Genomic DNA, 21349 nt, shown 5'->3' with positions numbered 1-21349 from the left:
GAGCCCAACATTCGCCCATACGCTTTTGGGGAAGGATTGGTATCTTGCTTTAGCTTCATTATCTCCATCCATGAGCTTAAGGGTTGAGATTAGGGGGCATGAGCTTGGTCCGGGTAGATGAGGATTGGTTCATGCCACAGGGAAGCGCATATACAGGATGCTTATAGTCCCCATCAGTCACAGGATGGAGGTGCAGATTACCGCTAGCCGATACCCGGGAGAGATACCATCATCGCTGTAGATCTTTGCTGATAGCCCCACTAGTTAATGCAGTTGATGGATGCACGATCCACGTTGCGATGCCAGAGCTGGGTCCGCTTGGATACCCCGCTGATCCCATTAGATGATCCAATTCGCTGGGCTAATTTTGCATGCCGTCATGCAAACAAAATATGGACTAGGAAGGGATGGTGGATGATATAAGGTGATGATGAAGATAGTGACGAAGCCTTTCTCTTCATTTTCCTTTATTTATATATTTAAACAAGGTTGTGCATTGACACTTATTCATTTTATTGGAAAAAAAGGGATGCTAACATATTGGGAGCAGGAGAGGTTGTTCTTTCAGAGAAGCATCTAGAGACCTCTAATTTAGGTTTGCTCATTTTATGTTTTCCCATTTTCCTCCTCTACTTATTGGATAAGCATGAAAAAACAAAAACATAATGAACCAAGTAGGAGAATAGGGTTTCTAGAATAGACACCAGTATCATGGTTCGACACAAAATTCTCCTTATAGACAAATCATATATTATGTCGAAACATAATTGCCCAAAATATATATACAACACAAATAAGAAGGACCGGAGCTTAGCCAAATGTTGTACTGTTACAAAACTCTTTCCAACTTAGCCACATACAAATGAGATAGAAAACACATTGACACATGGCACTTATTTACAAAAATGAAAACAAGAACAATATCAAACAAACAAACAAACAAGAAACTATGTGCATAGGGCAGGGTACACCCCCAGATCATCATTCACAATGTCTTTTTAAGTATTTTCCATTGACAAGAAGAAATTCAATATTCCCTCCTAGTGATTGAAGATGATATGTGTGTTGGGTAAGCTTTTCGTGTATAGTAAATGGTCCAATCCATGGGGATTACAACTTAGTGTGTTTGGCTTTGTCCTCATGGGATTTTTCCCACTTCAAGACTACGACACCCACACCAAATTCATTCTTCCCTACAAAATTCTTGTCAAACCACATCTTGATATGAGTCTGGTGAAGAGAACATTTTCTTTTACCTTTTATTTTTCTTCTTGCACCTTTGGAAGGGTGTCCATCTAATGAGCGCTAGTATTGTAACAATAATGTTGCAACTCCTGGGCTACCACCTTTACTTTGTCACCCTGGGGTTCGTACAAACTTGGGTATACACAAGTAACAGTGATGGTTTTGCCTTTTGTCACGGTTCAGCTAGCAAGAGACCACTGGGGTTTTCAAGCCAAACTTCTATGGAGTCATAAGAAGCTTGGTTTCTTGATGGAAGAAAGGGATATCTACTTAAGGGAGAGTTACTCTATTTAATTATGGAAAAGGTTAAAATTTAATGCTAAATCACACCATTTCCTAATTAACTCCCAAGAAACTATGCTTTTCAATAATGCTAAATTATCGTGAACCATATGCTACTATCTAAGAATGTAAGTAAGAAGCATCAAACATCACTAATGTGCATGTAAAGGGACCGAAATAAATCTATTTTTGTATTTTTGTCTTTTCATGCAAAATCAAGTATGCAAACTAATTTCTTTTGGTGATGTGGTAGGTGAATTAAGGATGTTGGAGGATGGATGGAAGGGTTAGGAGATGGTTGGATGGTGTGGGAGACCCTTGGGAGGATTTTGGTGACTTCCTAGAGGCTTTCCCTCAATCCGGCCTCAAAACAGGCCACTTAAGGAAAACCTACACGATGTACTAGAAACCTACAAGATTATGTGTAAACCAACAGGATACAATCAAGAGAAAAATGGAAGATGTTGGAGGTGATGCAAGGCTTAGGGAAGGTCGTAGATGGGTGGAATTAAGTGAGGGGAGGTCTAGGATCACTCACAAGTCTACAACAAAGATAGAGGATGGTTGGATTCGCTCAATGTGCTTGGAAGAATTTCTATGAAAAATGATGAAAACTAGTGAAGGTGATGGTGAAAAAAAGGAATGACTATGGTGGATGGAGTGGAAGGTGGTTTCTGGCTATGAAGTCTTTGTCTACCGTTGAAGCACATAGTCTACATAAAACATGTATAATTCCCAAAAATCTATGTAAACAAGAAGCATTCTCATAAGCTAGAAAAGAAAAATGAATGAACTAACTGCCTACATTATGCATGAGGAAAGTTGCTGAAAGGAATGAAAGAATGGAAGAGATCTATTGCAAGGGTGATATAGAAGAAATTGCAATGAAATCCTACTTTGCAAAACTGATCAGATGCTAACTTACATATAGTAAACTTTAAATCTTATGGAAGAAATAGAAGTTTTTGTTTTTGGGGTTGCATGAGGGTCGTTTCCTCAAATCATGATCCAAAATGGAGGAAATGAGGCCAAGACACCCATTGAAAACCTTTTGGTACTCCTTTTATCCCTGCTAACCTGCTACTGAACTAAGGCACAAATGGAAGAAAACTAATAAACAACCAATCCAATCTACACTACTTGCAATGAAAACTCATCTAAAATAAAATTAACAATGAAGCTATGAGACTAATCTAAACATACATATATAATAAAGAGGAGCCTTGGCTTCTAGGATTGGGCCCTAACCTAAGAGTTTCATCCCTCTAAGTTAACTCAGTGCTGGCTCAAAACAAAACTCATCCTTATTACGAAAACAAAATATTACATCAATAAAAATTTCACAAGTCTAGAGCTCGAAAATAGCTTAGAGTTTTACAACAAATATTCAAATCCTAATGAGGCTCTAGGCCTTTCTACTTATATAACTGAATTCCCCAACGAATTCCTTAAAATTAGGGAGGCTCGGCTCCGGAACTCGAGATAAACTAGCTCTTTGTCTCTCACTTGCTTGGTTGCCTTCTAATCCTCATGGCTTGGTTGCTTGCAGTCCGATCTGGTGTGATGGATGGAGGAATATTCAAATAGGCGAGAAGTAAATGAGGATATACCTCCTACAATCCCTCTCCCTTGTCCCATTCAAGTTTTAACCTTAGTATTTGCAAAATTCCTTGATTTTCTCCTTCAATCCTGCATTCAATGCATGTTAGTCCACTAGGCATAATATCCAACTCTAACTCATCTCATAAAAAAATATATAATAAAAAACATGTAATAAGTTGTGAGAAGATTTGGTTTGACTAAGCTAGGAGGTGAATTAAGGCCCATATAATTACCCAATGATGAGGCTTATCATCACCCCCCAATGAAAGTGTTTCTCATCCTCTGAGAATCTCAATCAATATCCATATTCGTCATAGCTCTAATAGCCTCCCTGCAATCCTGTGCCTCTATTATGGTTTCCTCTTCTTGTTCATAGAAACCTGCTTTCCGTTCTACCTCCTCCCAGTTCCTCTTTCCTTCTTCTTCCTTCCTTACTTCTAGCACTCCTAAGAGTAGTGGTGGACTGAGTTTCAGGCCATACCAATTGACTTTCAGGCTTTACATAGATTTCTTGTACATGGGTGTTCTCTTTAGTTCTTCTCTCAATCTTTGAGGAGAGTGGTACTCTCTTATCTTTAAATTGTAGGGCAATGTGTTCCATCTCCTTAGGAAAGCATCTATGCTATCATCCCCTAACAGCCTAAACATGTCCTCAAAATGTGAATTTTATTGCTCTTGGGAAGGAATATATCTAGGTGCAAGCTGAGGATCATTTGAAATCAAGTTATGGATACTAATGAGGGCCATGGGATATTACTATTTAGCTCTGATCATAAGAGGTTTAGTTTGCTCTCTTTCCAATATCTTCTTCATCTCTGCAGCCCTTCATTCCTCATGATTCATCCATGATGCCAAAGCCACCAACTATAAATATCCTATCTTGGCATTAGGGTCCCATACATTCATGTCTATTAAGGCCATGTTGTGAAAATAAAACTCAGACATATTGGCCCTATCTTCTAGTGTGCTATGATCACAAAGATCAATGAACTGCGCGTAGTCCTAAAATGGCATGGTGCCTCTCTATGCTAGGGTCTTGATCAAGAACTGCAACCACTATTCCTTGAGGTATGGGGAATAATATTTAGCTGGCATCCTACATTGGATTGCCTCCAAAGAGAGACTGGCCATACATGCCAATTGATTCACCATTTCTTGTAGATGTCCCCTCAACCATGCATTTTTTGTTTCTAGTTGATTTTTCATTATGGCCTCTCTGTCTCTTAAGCTTATTAGCTTTATGCCCATCTCCTTGAGCTGCTCCTCCATGTGCCCAATGTCTTCCACCCCCTTGGATTTGGAAATATGCATCCATCTGTGAGTTTTGGATCCCTCCTTCTCAAGCTCGAAGAATAGTGGAATAACAAATTTCTAAGGTATGACCCTGCCTCCTTCCATAAACTTGTAGAAGGAGTCAAGGTGAGGTTGGGGGTAGGTCCTTTTGACTCTGGGTCCTCTTCTCTAGTTCCTTTCTCTTGGCCTACCTCCTTTTCTAATTTTTATGTCTCCTGTAGGTTCGACAGAGTATCTTGTAGGACATCTTCGGCTTCCTATAGATTCTGTTGTGTATCCTATAGGATTGATTTTCCCTTGGAGGAGGTTGATCTAGTCGTAGGCATTCTCACATAGGTGATAGGAGACTTATGGGAAGGAATTTTCTCCTTTTTTTTAGGTGAGTATTCAAACACAATGGGCATTTTGGTTACTGTTTAGGGTTTCCCCTGCCTTATTCTTGTGCTTTTCCTTGTCCTGAAATATAAGGGGGTGTATCTCTGTCTTTCTCCTTTTTCTTGATGTGGGTGCTAGGACCAGTGAGGGAAGTTGCTACCTCTCTCTCAGTGGGTTTTGGAGACACCATAGGTGACTCCTTCATGTCTTCTACCCCCTCTTTCCCATTGCTTTCTTCACCTATGTCTTTCCTTTCTTCTTCCTCTTGTAGATCCTTCAAATATGTCAGGTTGCTCATCTAAGGGTTCCTCTAGTTCACAACCACTGAAGAAGAGGGAAGGTTGGTTTTTTGATGCAGTGGGGTTATTTGGAAAAAAATCCCTAAGTTATACATATCCCTATGAGGCATGAAAGGAAATGTTTTTGGGTCGGTTTTGTGTTTTTTTCAAACTTGGAAAGTACTTTGTAGAGTTGAAATTGCTGATTAAATGAAAACTACTCACTCAATGAAAAAATACTTGTTGAATTGAAATATTGCTTGCAAAATGGAAAGGAAAGCAGAAAATGTGGAATGAAAAAGGAAGCAACTAAATTACTTTTGTAGAAATAAACTAATGGTAGAATATTAAAGACATAAAATAGAAGAAGGAAGCAGTAGTCGCGCATTACTCAAACACCTCCCTAGCAATGGCGCCAAAAAGTGATGAGTGCGAGTATTGCAGCAAGAATACTGAAACTCCTAGGCTACCCAATATACTTTTTCAACCCGAGGTTCGTACAAACTTGGAGGTGATAGTGATGTATACAATAGTAACAATGATGGTTCAGCCTTTTGTTATGGTTCAGCTGGCGAGAGACCACTGGGGTTTTCAAGCCAGACTTCAATGGAGTCAGAAGAAGCTTTGTTTCTTGATGGAAGAAAGGAAAATCTGCTCTAAGGGAGAGATACTCTACTACAATAAAGGAAAAGACCGAAATTCAATGCTAAATCACACCATTTCCTAATTAACTGCCAAGATACTATGCTTTGAAATAACGCTAAATTATCATGAACCAAATGCTACTGTCTAAGCATGGAAGTAAGAAGAATCAAGCATCACTAATGTTCAAGTAAAGGGACTGAAATAAATATGTTTTGTCTTTTTGTCTTTTCATGCAAAATCAAGTATGCAAACTAATTTCTTTTGGTGATGTTGCAGGTGATTTAAGGATGTTGAAGGATGAATGGAAGGGTTAGTAGATTTTTGGATGGTGTGGGACACCCCTGGGAGGCTTTTGGTGACTTCCTAGAGGTTTTCCCTCAATTTGGCCTCAAAACAGGCCTTTTCGGGAAAATCTACAGGATGTACTAAAAACCTACAAGATTCCCTCTAAACCTATATGATACAACTGAGAGAAAAATGGAATGTGTTGGAGGTGATGGAAGGCTTAGGGAAGGTGGAAGATGGGTGGAATGAAGTGAGGAAAGGTCTAGGATAAAACATAAGTCAATAGAAAAGAGAGAGGATGGTTGGATTCACTCAATGTGCTTGGAAGAATTTCTATGAAAAATGATGAAAACTAGTGAAGGTGATGGTGAAAACAAGGAATGACTATGGTGGATGGATTGGAAGGTGGTTGCTGCTATAAAATATTTGTCTCCTCCTGAGGCACCTCGTCTGCATAAAACATGTATAATTCCCAAAAAGATATGTAAACATGAAGCATTCCCATAAGCTAGAAAAGAAAAATCAATGAACTAATAAGCTAGAAAAGAAAAATCAATGAACTAATTGCCTACATTATGCATGAGGAAAGTCGCTAAAAGGAATGAAAGCATGGAAGAGATCTATTGAAAGGGTGAATATGGAAGAAATGGAAATTAAATCCTACTTTGAAAAATTGATCAAATTCTATCTTAAATATAGTAAACTCTAAAGGTTATGCAAGAAACAGAAATCTTTGCTTTTGGGGCTGCATGAGGGTCCCTTCGTAAAATCATGATCCCAAAGGGAGGAAATGAGGCCAAGACACCCACTGAAAACCTTGTGGTACTCCTTTTATCCCTGCTAACCTACCACTAAAGTAAGGCACAAGTGGAAGCAAACTAATAAACAACCAATCCAATCTACACTACTTGCAATGAAAACTAATCTAAAAACAAATTTACAATGAAGCTATGAGACTAATATTAACATACAGATACAAGAAAAAGGAGCCTTGGCTGCTAGGTTTGGTCCCTAACCGAAGATCTTCAACCCTATGAGTTAACTCGATGCTGGCTCAAAACAAAACTCATTCTTATTACCAAAATAGAAATTTACATCAATAAAACTTTCACAAGTCTGGAGCTCGAAAATAGCTTAGAGTTTTACAACAAAAATTAGAATCCTAATGAGGCTCCAAACCTCTCTATTTATACAACTGATCTCCCCATCGACTTCTTTAAAATTAGGGAGGCTCATCTCCTGAGAGATAAACTAGATATTTGTCTCTCACTTCCTCGGCTTCCTTCTAATCCTCATGGCTTGGCTGCTTGCACTTTGAGATGGTGTGATGTATGGAGGAATATTCGAATGGGGGAGAAGTAAATGAGGAGGATTTACCTCCTACAATCCCTCTCCCCTATCCCATTCAAGTTTTAACCTTAGCAATTGGCAAAATTCCTTGACTTTCTCCTTCAATACTGCATTCAATGCATATTAGTCCACTAGGCATAATATCAAACTCTAACTCATATCATAAACAAAATATAATAAAAAACATGTAACAATTTGTGAGAAAAGGTGGTTTGACTAAGCTTGAAGGTGAATTAAGGGCCATAGAATTACCCAGTGATGAGGATCATCATCACCTCCTTACTGAAAGTGTTTCTAATTCTCTGAGTAACTCAATCAATATCCATATCCTTCATTGCTCTAGTGGCCTCCGTGACATCCCATGCCTCTGTTGTGGTTTCCTCTTCTTTTTCATAGACGCCTGCTTTCCTTTCTACCTCCTCCCACTGGCCCTTTTCTTCTTCTTCCTTCCTTATAGCATTCTAAGAGTAGTGGTGGACAGAATTTCAGGCCAATCCAATTGACTTTCAGCCTTTATGTAGATTGCTTGTACATGGGTGTCTTGTTTAGTACTTCTCTCAATATTTTAGGAGAGTGGTACTCTCTTATCCTTAAGATGTATGGCAATGTGTTCCATCTCCTCAGGCAAGCATGTATGCTATCATCCACTAACAACCTCAAAATTTCCTCAAAATGTGAAATTGTTCGCACTTGTGCAGCAAGATATCTAGGTGCAAGTTGAGGATCATTTGCAATCAAATTATGGGTACTGATGAGGGCCATGGAAACTGCTTGCTCAGCTCTGATCATAAGAGGCTTAGTTTGCTCTCTTGCCAATATCTTCTTCATCTCTGTAGCCCTTGATTCCTCATGGTTCATCCATGTTTCCATATCCATCAACTGTAAATCTCCTAGCTTGGCATTAGAGTCCCATACATTCATGTTTGTTAAGGTCGTGTTGTGAAAATAAAACTCAGACATCTTGGCCCTATATTCTAGTGTGTTGTGCTCACAAAGATCAATGAATTGTAATAGAGTATTAGACTTGCAATGCCTCAGGCATATAAACACGAGCATTAGTTAACTTTAAATCAAACTGAAACAATAGGTGTATAAGAAAATTTATAGGAAGCCACTCTAGGGCCTTTCTTGAAATCAAGACATACTCAATGAGTTCCTAAACAAATGAACTAGTATGCAGTAGGAACTTCCAATTAAGGCAAACACAGTAGAATAGCTAGTAAGGAGACTAAATATATGGAATAAATCCATGGTGGTGAGGAGGTAGAAAACCAAACGGGACCAGCCTAGAAAAACACAAGTAAGAATTAGCATGAAATAACCCAAGTCACAACTAATAACTATCCAAGACGAAAATTCGTACCACCTATACCTGGATTTGAACAGAGAGAAATACCTCAACGTTAATAGGCAACTCGTAAACTATAGAGAAATAAATAAAGATAGATCAAGTGCATGACATATAGAAATGTTGACACAGGCCAAGATTCATTACTTGATGAGGTGTGTCTAAATAAGATTGCGGTCGATCCACCCAGGAACATTTGAAGAATTACGGATTAAATTTAGTGCAATGAATTGAAATAGACAAGTGTACATAATAAATAGTTTTAAGCATAACACCTTATTCGAACCTGGTCACTTCAAACAAAAGGGGCTGAAGGGCAAGCGTAATAAGTTTTATACCTATGATGATGCCTTTCATTTCCCCTATACCATGAACACTGAAGTAAATAGGAAATGAATTAAACTTAAACCTGAAATAACCAAAATCCTGACTAAAATCAACCAGATTGCAAAATTTAGAGATACCTTGACCTGTATCAAAAGGTTCGAAAGGGAAGAGAAGTACTGGAATGATGCTGGTGCCAAGAAGTAGAAGAGAAAAGTGTCATTGTTCCATTGACTCCATACAAGTGCTTGGAATGAACCCAGGTATTTGCGACATGCCATAGAGGAAGGTTGAACTATAATTGTAAACCAAGGATGGTAATGATTTTAGACCTGAGCAAAGCACTAGAATCACGAGAGCCTAAAACATGAGTGTTGAGCCTTGACATTGTTGTGCAAAGAGAAACCAGGCATGCGTAGCATTGTGAAGGGTATGGGTGCGAGTGAGAGCATGGAGTCCTGGAGGAGAAACCAAGCCTCTGCCAAAGAGAGAAAAATAGGAAAAATGAGGCTAAAGGAGAATTTAGGGTACACATAATATTTAGGATTAAAAGGAATAAATTAGAGTCGTAGATGTGAGGCCAATGAACTACAACCATAGATGGCACTTGGAAGAAATAAACATGTATAATTGAGCCCTGAAGCACCCCTCCCATATTAACTAAGGCAACATGGAGGTTGGCTAGTAGCTTGAAAGTTGATAGCTGGACGAATGTCAGGTGCGAATAGAGCCAACTTAAGTGCGAAAATGAGTTACTCATTTCACATAGAGGACAAGTGTTGAAAAGACGAAGGGGTAGGTATTTTGCCACATCACTCTAGACTTTGTAATTGACACATGCATTAAATTGTTCATAGGGTTGAGTCTCCATGCCAGTGGAGCCAGCGCCCTGCAAGTGTAAGGGAATTATATAGTTCATTCTTCTAAGGTAATGAAACGAATAGCTAGCTACATTAAGCATAAGATGGATAGGTTGTCACGGTACTACACTATCCCCTTACAACAATAAATATGGATATGGAGGTTAAATTCACTTAGGATATACCAAGCTTGATAAAATGAAGTTTCATTTCACCAATAAAAACATGAGCGAAAATGCCATTGCTAACTTATATTAGAATTTTATGAAATATATATGCACACATATATGAACAAACAAGAAAAGGAATGTAACCTTATGATTCAAACGTGTAATTACTTCAACAATAGCATCATCTTTCAATAGGAACTTAAAAATAAATAAAAATAAAAATTACCATCAAATATGGTGAGATAGGAGTTATTAAAGATTGCATATGTCCATTTATGGCATACAACAAAATGAATTTCATAAACAAGTTTTATTTATATATATATATATATATATATATATATATATATAATTTTGTTAATTTTGAATTAGATTTTTTCGTTTCTATTTATATTTAATAATTAGGTTAAATTTATGATTAAATTTTCAATTTTTTTAACGAACAAATAATTTAAAAATAAACTGTAACTTAATATAAAACATCCAAATACTATTCATAAAATTGATTAAATAAAAAATCGAATTCAAAGAATTTGTGCTTCCTTCTTTAGCATCCAGAATTAAATGAGAGAAAAAGGGAAATGATAAATTCGATCGAGAAAACCATCTCCAAACATAATCAATAATTTTTTTATTAATAAATTCTAAATAAATATTTTTATTAATAAATTCTAATTAATATTTAGATAAGTATAATAAAATCTAAAAAAAATATTTAATAAATTTTTTATTTAAAAATATTAATAAAATTTATATTTAATAAGATCTAGTAATAACATGTAGAGTATATATATACAATCATGTTATATAATATATTAATAACTTAGTAATACAATGCGAATTTGATAGATGTTTATATATATATATATATATATATATATATATATATTAATTATTATATATATAAACATATTTTAATAATTTAAAAAAAAATAATCATTAAAAGTTTTACAATAATATTTATTATTGTACAAATTTTATAAAAAATTTTAAGCTTGTAAAAGTATAAAATAATAACTTTACTTATTTGAACGTTTACTCACTATTTTTCTGAAAATACTTAAATTTTAATTAGGTCTTTAATATTTATGATTCTCCAGATTTGATATTTGGCTTCCGGAGCCGTGATACGGGGTTATTAAATCTGTCAATATCTATTATTGCATAAATTTTATAGAATAAATATAAATTTTATCGTAAAAGTATAAAATAATAATATTAGTTATTTGAATGTTTACTTATTATTTTTTTGAAAATACATAGATTTTAATTAGGTTTTTAATATTTTTGATTCTCTACATTTGATATTTGGTTTTAGAAGTCATGACAGAAGGTCATTAAAGTTGTCAAAGTTACTCAGGGATTGCACATATATTTTACCCTTATTATAGGGCACAAACACACTAAGAAGCTTGATTTTGGGTCGCCTTATAACAAGGCTCGGTAAGTAAAGCTTAACAAATTTTAATTTAATTAAGTTTAATTTAAAAATTATTACATAAATTATATATAACAATATAATCTAACAAATATTATAATTTAATAATATTATATAATTAAGTAAATGTTAAATATATTATATTAATCTAATAATTTGATTAAATTATAATTTAATAATTATTAAGTTATATATATATATATATATATATATATATATATCAATGAAAGAAATTTTCTCTTTATAAGACATTAAGTTTAGGGTTAACCGCCTTGCTAATGGGAAAGCTAAGGACATTGAAGGTTACCAGGCGAAACTCTTAAAAATTGGAGGTCCTGTCCTCATCCCCCACATCCACAAGCTTTTCAATCAAGAAGTCAAGCAAGGGTCCCTTAAACCTTGGACTGAGAGCCTCATTATCCCTATTTTTAAAAGTGGGGATACAAATAACCCCTCTAATTGTTAGACAGTTATGATTAGCCCTCTTTTAGCAAAGTTATATGGTAGTATTTTGGAAAAGAAGTTAAGCATATGGCTTGAAAGTGAAGGTAAGTGGGCTAAAGGCCAAGTAGGTTTCAGAAGGCATCACTCAACTACAGACCACCTGGTTATGCTTAGGATCATTGCAGATGAATGTTGTAATGATAAATCCAATTTATTTTGTTGCTTTGTGGAATTTAGAAAGTCTTTCGATATGGTTCCTAGATACAACCTTTGGAATAGATTAGAAGAGCTAAAGGTTCCTCTTGAGTTGAGAGTTGTCGCTATAAGGTTATACGAGAATGTAATTGCCAAGCTAAAGAGAAATGAGCGGTGGTCAAAAGGTATTAAGTGTAGCATCGAAGTTAAACAAGGTTGCCCCCTCTCCCCTACCCTATTTGGCATTTACATTGATAAGCTCGAAGACTATTTAGAGGAAGCAGGATGTGATGGCACAATCTTAGCTGGGATAGTTGTCATCCTTCTTCTCTATGCTGACGATATTGTTATTTTCGCAAGGTGCCCATCTGATCTTGATAAGCAACTCAGGCTTCTTAAAGATTTTTACTCTACCATGGGTATGACTATTAACGCTAACAAAACAAAAGTTATGATTATCAAATCCAAGAAGGACACTTATGCTAATTTTATGTATGACAATAATAACTTGGAGGAAGTGTATTCTTACAAGTACCTAGGAATTGATATTCATCACAAGCTCAACTGGAACCATATCATTGAGAAAAGGATTAATGGGGGGTGGAAAGCTTATTTTGATCTTGAAAATAATTGTAAAATAGCAAACCTCGTAATGCAGGATAAAAAGAAGTTCCTCTTTGAAACTTTAGTCACTCTTGTTATCTTATATGGCTGTGAGGTTTGGGGTTGCAGCATCTCTAGAGAATTATGGAGAAAGATTGAGCAAATCCAGAAGTGTTTTATAATCATAACCTAAAAATTAAAAGTAATACACCCTATCCTATTCTCCTTATAGAAGTAGGTCTTTCCCCTATTGAGAACCTAGCCATGATTATGTTTCTGTTGTACAAGCACAAACTCAATAACATAGATGATCATAGACTTCCTAAGCTAGCTTTAAATTCCAGCCAAAACCACCTAAGGCTCAATCGGGGGTGGCATAAAGACACAAGGGCCTAGTTAAACTATTGGGAGATCATCGAAAATGATGCATTGCAAAACATTAATAATATTAAAGATATTGTTACTTCTAAGTTCAAAGAAAAAATGTGGTGTGAGAAAGATTTAGCGGCTAAAAGAAAATTAAGTTATTATAAGAAGGTCATCAACCCCACCCTAGAAGATCAAAAGTATCTCTCTAATTTAACTAGCTCAAAGAAGAAAAATAATATAGCAAAGATTAGAACGAATTCTCATGAGCTGCATAGTGAAACAGGTCGTTGGGCAGTTCCTAAAATGCCATGGATGGAAAGGATCTGCCATATATGTGAGAATAGGAACATTGACGATGAAAACCATTTCCTCTTAGAGTGCCCCACGTACAACCACATTAGATCTTAGTTTCACAGTCTTTGTTACAATACTCACCTTCGTAGCCTTTTACAATGTCAAAATTATAGTAAGCTCGGGAGGCTTCTCTGCAAACTTTTTGAGCATAGGAATAAAATCTTAAATCAAAATGAATAATTTGTTTCTTTAGGTCTGATAGACCAATCAGTAAGCTCGGGAGGCTTCTCTGCAAACTTTTTGAGCATAGGAATAAAATCTTAAATCAAAATGAATAATTTGTTTCTTTAGGTCTGATAGACCAATCATCATCATCATCATCATCATCATCATCATCATCATCATCATCATCATCATCATCATCATCATCATCATCATCATCATCATCATCATCATCATCATCATCATCATCATCATCATCATCATCATCATCATCATCATCATCATCATCATCATCAAATTAGTTTCTCAATATAATATATATTTAATATTGAATATATATCCATACACATATATATAACTTAAATTTATTAATAAATCTAATTGGTACAAATTTATCAATGTTTTCACATTGTAAAGGTGAAACCATGATCATCGAATTATGAATTTATTAATAATTAGTTTCTCAATATAATATATATCTAATATTGAATATATATCCATACACATTTATATAACTTAAATTTATTAATAAATCTAACTTGTACAAATTTATCAACTTATTAATCATGTTTTCACAGTGTAAAGGTGAAACCATGATTATCTTTTTAAGTTTTAATTTTATTATTTTAAAAATTATTAAGTGAATGTTATATAAAATAATATAATTTAATAATTTAAAATAATTAAGTAAATATTATAATACTATGTTGATTTAATAATTTTATTTAATTTTAATTTAATAGGTATGAAATAAATATTATATATAATATTTTGATGAATTTATATGTTAATCAATAGATCGATATATTAACCAAAACATTAATACTCACAACATACATCGATATATTAACCAAAACATGAATTTATTAATAATTAGTTTCTAAATATAATATATATTTAATATTGAATATATATCCATACACATATATATAACTTAAATTTATTAATAAATCTAACTTGTACAAATTTATCAACTTATTAATCATGTTTTCACATTGTAAATGTGAAACATTGATTAACTTCTTTTGTTTTAATTTTATTATTTTAAAAATTATTAAGTGAATGTTATATAAAATAATATAATTTAATAATTTAAAACAATTAAGTAAATATTATAATACTATGTTGATTTAATAATTTTATTTAATTTTAATTTAATAGGTATGAAATAAATATTATATATAATATTTTGATGAATTTATATGTTAATCAATAGATCGATATATTAACCAAAACATTCATACTCAACTATTTTAATTGAAACATGAATTTATTAATAATTAGTTTATAAGTATAATAGCTACACCCAATACACAGAGAGGAGGAGAGGGGTTTGGCAGTAGGAAACCCTTGTTGCAACCATCCGTTTTTTTATCTATCTCTAGTTTAATGCTGCCGCAGTCCGTCCTCGTTGTGGCCCGTTGTTGACTCATGCGTTTTGGATGTTTCTATTACCTCAATTTGTTGCTTGGATTTTGGGGTTATTGCAACCTTACTTCCGTTCGACTTTTGTCGTTGGATGGTTCCTGCCTCCTGCGACCTTATTCTGGTTGTTCGTCTCAGATTTGAGAAGGGAGTTGAGGGAGAGGGGTTTAGGTGTTTCCCTTGCCGTATTGACTCTTGGTTCGACTTTTGTCGTTCGATGTTGCGTGCCTCCTGCGGCATTATTTTGGTTGTTCGTCTCAGATTTGAGAAGGGAGTTGAGGGAGAGGGGTTCAAGCGTTTCCCTTGTCGTATTGACTCTTGTTTCAAGCCTCCTTTTTCATCCTTATATTGCTATGGAGTTGGGAGTTAAGGGAGAGGGATCGGCTCGACTCTTTTGTCATTTTCAGTCACAGATATGTACCTCTATTTCTCCCGTTGTTGATGGTTTGAAACTTTTGTGAATGTTTTTGTTCACTTCGTACGGGGGATATCGTGGTCGTTTACTTTTGTCAGTGTTCTTTCCATGGTTTTCTGTTGCGTTTTTTTGGGATTTCCGGGCAGCCTGTGCCTAGGTCTCTTTGATGGCTTTCCATTTTTATCTTGTTGCTCCTTCTATGTTTTTGGTGCGTGTGAGTGCTTGGCCTCTTAGGTTTCTTCATATTATGTCCTAGGACATGATTTCCCCAGGTTTTTTTGTGGAATTAATGGTGATGCACAAGCGGCCTATGCCCAATTTCTTTTTACAGATGTTTCATGGTCCTCCAGTTATGGGAGAAACATTTATTATGAACTTTTTTGGTAAGGATTTTGGTTGATGTGATTATAATTCTCTTAAACATTTACAAAATGTAATTTATGTTAAATTTATCATTTTTTCTTTAAAAAAAACTACTCAATATATAACTAATATCTATTACATTAATATCAATTCTTTATTACTAACACATAAATAATATTAATGTGACCTTTGATATATTAATATATAATATTGAATACTTAATTAATATTTAATACATTAATGTCAATTCTTTAATGCTAACACATTAATAACATTAATGTGGCATTTGATATATTAATATATAATATTGAGTACTTTAATAAGTGTGTGTGCTGGTTTATAATTTATTACCTAAACTTAGGTATTGATGCCTTACATTATGTGATATCAATTCTTTATTACTAACACATAAATAATATTAATGTGACCTTTGATATATTAATATATAATATTGAACTCTTAATTAATATTTAATACATTAATGTCAATTCTTTAATGCTAACACATTAATAACATTAATGTGACATTTGATATATTAATATATAATATTGAGTATTTTAATAAGTGTGTGTGCTGGTTTATAATTTATTAGTTAAACTTAGGTATTGATGCCTTACATTATGTAATATTAATTCTTTATTACTAACACATAAATAATATTAATGTGACCTTTGATATATTAATATATAATATTGAACACTTAATTAATATTTAATATATTAATGTCAATTCTTTAATGCTAACACATTAATAACATTAATGTGACATTTGATATATTAATATATAATATATAATATTGAGTATTTAATATATAAATAATATTAATGTGACCTTTGATATATTAATATATAATATTGAACACTTAATTAATATTTAATATATTAATCTCAATTCTTTAATGCTAACACATTAATAACATTAATGTGACATTTGATATATAATATATAATATTGAGTGCTTTAATAAGTGTGTGTGTTGGTTTATAATTTATTACTTAAACTTAGGTATTGATGCCTTACATTATGTTATGGGGGAGAAAACATGGTTATGAATTTCCCTACAATATGCTCACAAAATAATCTATAGACGTTCTTTCTCATATAGTTTTAGACCTCCCTTAACAATTACAAATATTGTAAATTAGACTAGAAAGTATTCAAAAGAATGTGTGTGAACTTTAAGGAATGTCAATACATTTAAATGCAGGTATATTCTTTGATGTATTAATGAAAAATAAACCCATGGATTGTATTTCTATTTTAATCCCACAATACGTGATTCGAGGAATGATTTGAATAGAAAAAGTGGCGCATCCCATTCCCATAAGAATAAGAAGAAGCGATGAATGTAAATTCTTTGATGTATTAATGAAAAATAAACCCATGGATTGTATTTCTATTTTAAGCCACAATACGTGATTCGAGGAATGATTTGAATAGAAAAAGTGGCGCATCCCATTCCCATAAGAATAAGAAGAAGAGATGAATGTAAATACATTTAAATGCAGGTATATTCTTTGATGTATTAATGAAAAATAAACCCATGGATTGTATTTCTATTTTAAGCCACAATACGTGATTCGAGGAATGATTTGAATAGAAGAAGTGGCGCATCCCATTCCCATAAGAATAAGAGATGTTTACAATATTAGAGTTTTATAATATTAATATTAGTTTTTATAATATCAATCTCATTGTTAAATATTAATTTTAGGATTTATATTATTAATTATTATGGTAGTTATTGAGATGATTATGGCGAATCATATTTATGTTTAGAATTATGGTCTATCTATAAAAAAATTATACTAAACCATAGTGGATAGTCATGGTTGGCCATAGAAACTTATAGTAGATGACTAGAGTTAACAATATTATTCTTATGATTTATAATATTAATCATAGGGTTTATAGTCCTACGGTTTCATATATTAGACTCAGGGGTTTTGATGTTAGATTTTACTATATTAGATTTGATAATGTTACACTTTTGTATTAGGGTTTAATATTGTGACATTGGAATGGTACAAAATTATATCCAATGTCATATTGTGATAAACATTGGTTTAATGTGATAATCAATGTAAAAACCATTGTCGAAAGTTACATTATATTGCAATTTAATTAACGTCGCATTGTAACATTACAAAATTAAGGTTTAATATTAGGGTTTGATATTGGGTCAATAATTTATGATAATGGGGTTTATATTAATCTTAAGGTTTATTACATTAGGTTTTATAATGTAGGGTTCGATATTAAAATTTTATAATGTGAGATTGGAATAGTACAAAAGTATACCAAATGTCACATTATGACATATATTGCCTCAGTATGACAATCAATGTGACAATCATTATTGCAATGTTACATTACATTGCAATTTATTCAATGTCACATTGATTCACTACAAAAATGTGGCTTAGTATTAGGTTTAGAATATTATGAACTTTTAATTTTAAGTTAATAATATTAATTTTTAATATTGAGTTTTTAATTATAATATTTTGGTTTCGTATTAACATTGTAATATTAATATTAGGGTTTAAAATATTAATAACATGGTTTATAATATTAACGATAAATTTTATAATCCTTGGGTTTATAATCCCTTAGGTTTATAATTTATACTAGTGGGCTTTAATATTAGAGGTTATAATATTAATAATTTGGTTTTATAATATTAATCTGAATAGTTTATAGTACCAATGCCTCCTCTTTTTAATATTAAACTCCTGCGTTTAAAACAATAATCTCGTTAGTTTAATATCATTCCCGTTGGCTTATGATCCCCCAAGTTTATAATATTAATTCATAATATGTATAATAATATACTAGGGTTTATAATCTTAAGGTTTATAAGATTAATCTTAGCTTTGATATATTAATCTTATGGTTTATAATGTTCATCTTAGGGTTTAAGATTAATCCTAAATTTTATAATCCTTTCAGATTATAATATTAATCCTATGTTTTAATATTAATCCCAAGGGTTTATTAATCCCTTGGATTTATAATAATAATAATCTCTTCGGTTTATTATATTTATTCAAAGAGTTTATAATATTAGGTCTTTATAATGCTAGGGTTTATATTAGGGTTTAATAATGTGGCATTGGAATGATATAAAAATTTATATGATGCGCATTGTGGCAAACATTGTTTGAATATGACAATCAATCTCATAATAATTGTCACAATGTTACATTACATTGTTATTTATTCAAAGTCACATTGTTATATTACAAAATTGGGCGATTTTTAATATTAGTGTTTAAAAATATTTGGTTTCTAATATTAAGGTTCAATAATGGGTTTATAATTTATAATATTATGGCTTAAAATCATAGAGTTTCTAATATTAATCTTAGTTATTATATAGTAATAACATGGTTTATAATATTATTCTTAAGGTTCAATATTATTTTTTGAGTTTATAACCCCTTGCCTTGTAATATTAATCTCAGTGTTCAATATTAATACCTTAGGTTTACTATCCTTTATAATATGAATCTTAGATTTTATATTCCTAGGTTTTCATATTAATCTTATGTTTTTAAAATTAATCTTAAAATTTAATATTAATCATTTAGGTTTATAATATTAATACCTTGAGTTCATAATATTAATAATCACTTTTCTTTATAATATTAATCCTTCAATTTTATCATATTAATCCTTTGAATTTACAATATTAATAATTTAGATATATAATATTAATCCCAAAAAAATTATAATATTAATTCATTTGGTTTATAATCTTAATCTTTTACGTTTATAATATTAATTATTCTTTAAATTTATTAATGACTTGAGTTTGTAATATTAGTCTCATAAATTTATAACATTAATTATATTATTCATAATATTAATAATACTATTATAATATAATAATAATAATTATTATAAATTATTATTATATTCATTATAATTATTAAAAAGAACAATAATTAATATGATTCTTATAATTTTGTAATATACATTAACCATATTAATATATTAACCATATTAACAATAATTAATATGATTCTTATATTTATTATTAACCATATTAGGGTGGAGCTACTTTACATTAAACCTAAATTAACTTACTTTACTTTAAACCTAAATTTTAAGTGGATGTTGTTTGTACTCTACGTTTCAAGAATCCGAAAGTTATATCTTCTTCGATTATGATGTCAGGTATCACTTTATTGCGCGATTGTCTCGGCTCCTCCGGCTTTCAAGAATCCCTCGAGAACATCTGAAGCCGCCTTCTCCCTCTATCCTTTCGGTAATACAACAACACTATAAGCATCGGTTGGGAGATTTCATTAGATTTAGGAGGCTCTTTCATTCGCTTTGATTTAAGTTTCAGTTGGTGTCGCATATGGAGGAGATAAGGCAGGAGCTAGTGGATGCTAGAGTTATCGAACGCGTCGTGGACGATTTCAATCCTCAGATAATCATTCATCCATGCTACGGCGATCGACGAATCAGCTCAGGTGATGAGGTATTGCTTCGTGATTTGCAAGAAATCCCAGAAAGTATTGGACTCGATTTCGATCCAGATGGTCCCGGTTTAAGGGAATCCTTCAGGAACCCCACATTAATAACACTGGTAAATGTAATTGCTATTTCGTCAATGTTATTTCCCAATATTTACTTAAAAAACGTTCGGTTATATTGAAACTCTAATTTTAGCGTTCTCATAAATTGATATCAGATTATGACGGATCCGGACTCTCCTGGAGGCGAGTATTTGCACTGGTATGTTGTCATATCTTGAACTCTGATCAAATTTTCGATCATATAGTACCCTTACCCTTTCAATAATTTCGTAATACCTGTATTAATCCTACGTTGTACAGGATGGTTACGGGTTTCGTTGCCATCGGCCATTATGAAGGTATGGCCATGCTTTTCCTTCATTCTTTGGAATCCAAATCGATAAGTGAATCCATCGTCGTGCTAACCCTAATTATTAATATCTTTCTTTCTTAAACCAGGCTCTAGACAGGATGTGGTTCCGTATGAAGCTCCAAGATCCATTGCTACCAGCATGTTAGTTTTGACATTGTTCAAACCAAACGAATCTCCCAATTTTGTCCTCAACTCCCGGGAGAACTTCAGCACCAGAGGTTTTGCCGAAGCCAACGCACTTGGACCGCCGTTGGCGGCCGCTTTTCTCAAAATAGAAACTGAAAACCAGGATGAGGACACTCATAGCGATGTTACAGACCAGTCCATAAGTTGTACTGCACCGACATACAGCTGGCGGGAAAACAACGAGGCTGAAACGACCAGTACGCGGAAACGGTTTGAAAGAAATTAAGCAAGAGCAGTTTCAGTTGATAACCGTTACAATTTTGTAATACACGATCTCTATCATTAAGTGGTTGATAACCGTTACAATTTTGTAATACAAGATCTCTATCATTAAGTGGTTTGTTATTTTAAACATATTGAGATGGAATACATTCCCCATCGACCAGTGATGTTTTTGAATCGTGAATATATGAGAGCGCAATACACTATACTGTCCA

General features: G+C 32.9%; 1 protein-coding gene across 1 annotated transcript; it reads left to right on the top strand.

Moving 5' to 3' along the window:
* The first annotated feature begins 20193 nt into the window (after positions 1-20193).
* On the top strand, positions 20194-21138 carry LOC149150952 (CEN-like protein 1). Its single transcript, XM_089442995.1, has 4 exons — positions 20194-20424; positions 20530-20573; positions 20675-20712; positions 20813-21138. The coding sequence occupies exons 1-4, from the start codon at positions 20194-20196 to the stop codon at positions 21136-21138; spliced, it is 639 nt and encodes a 212-aa protein (XP_089299121.1).
* The last annotated feature ends 211 nt before the right edge of the window (positions 21139-21349 follow it).

Source organism: Pinus tabuliformis, chromosome 9 (genome assembly GCF_031772625.1).
Source record: "Pinus tabuliformis cultivar Carrire ecotype Pingquan chromosome 9, CPIR1, whole genome shotgun sequence".
Taxonomy (NCBI): domain Eukaryota; kingdom Viridiplantae; phylum Streptophyta; class Pinopsida; order Pinales; family Pinaceae; genus Pinus; species Pinus tabuliformis.
This window is presented reverse-complemented; position numbering and strand designations above follow the sequence as displayed.

Coding starts and splice junctions, on each gene's coding strand:
- LOC149150952 (XM_089442995.1), top strand. CDS start 20,194: ATGGAGGAGATAAGGCAGGAGCTAGTGGATGCTAGAGTTATCGAACGC. Junction 20,425..20,529: donor ACCCCACATTAATAACACTG/GTAAATGTAATT, acceptor AATTGATATCAG/ATTATGACGGATCCGGACTC. Junction 20,713..20,812: donor TGCCATCGGCCATTATGAAG/GTATGGCCATGC, acceptor TTCTTAAACCAG/GCTCTAGACAGGATGTGGTT.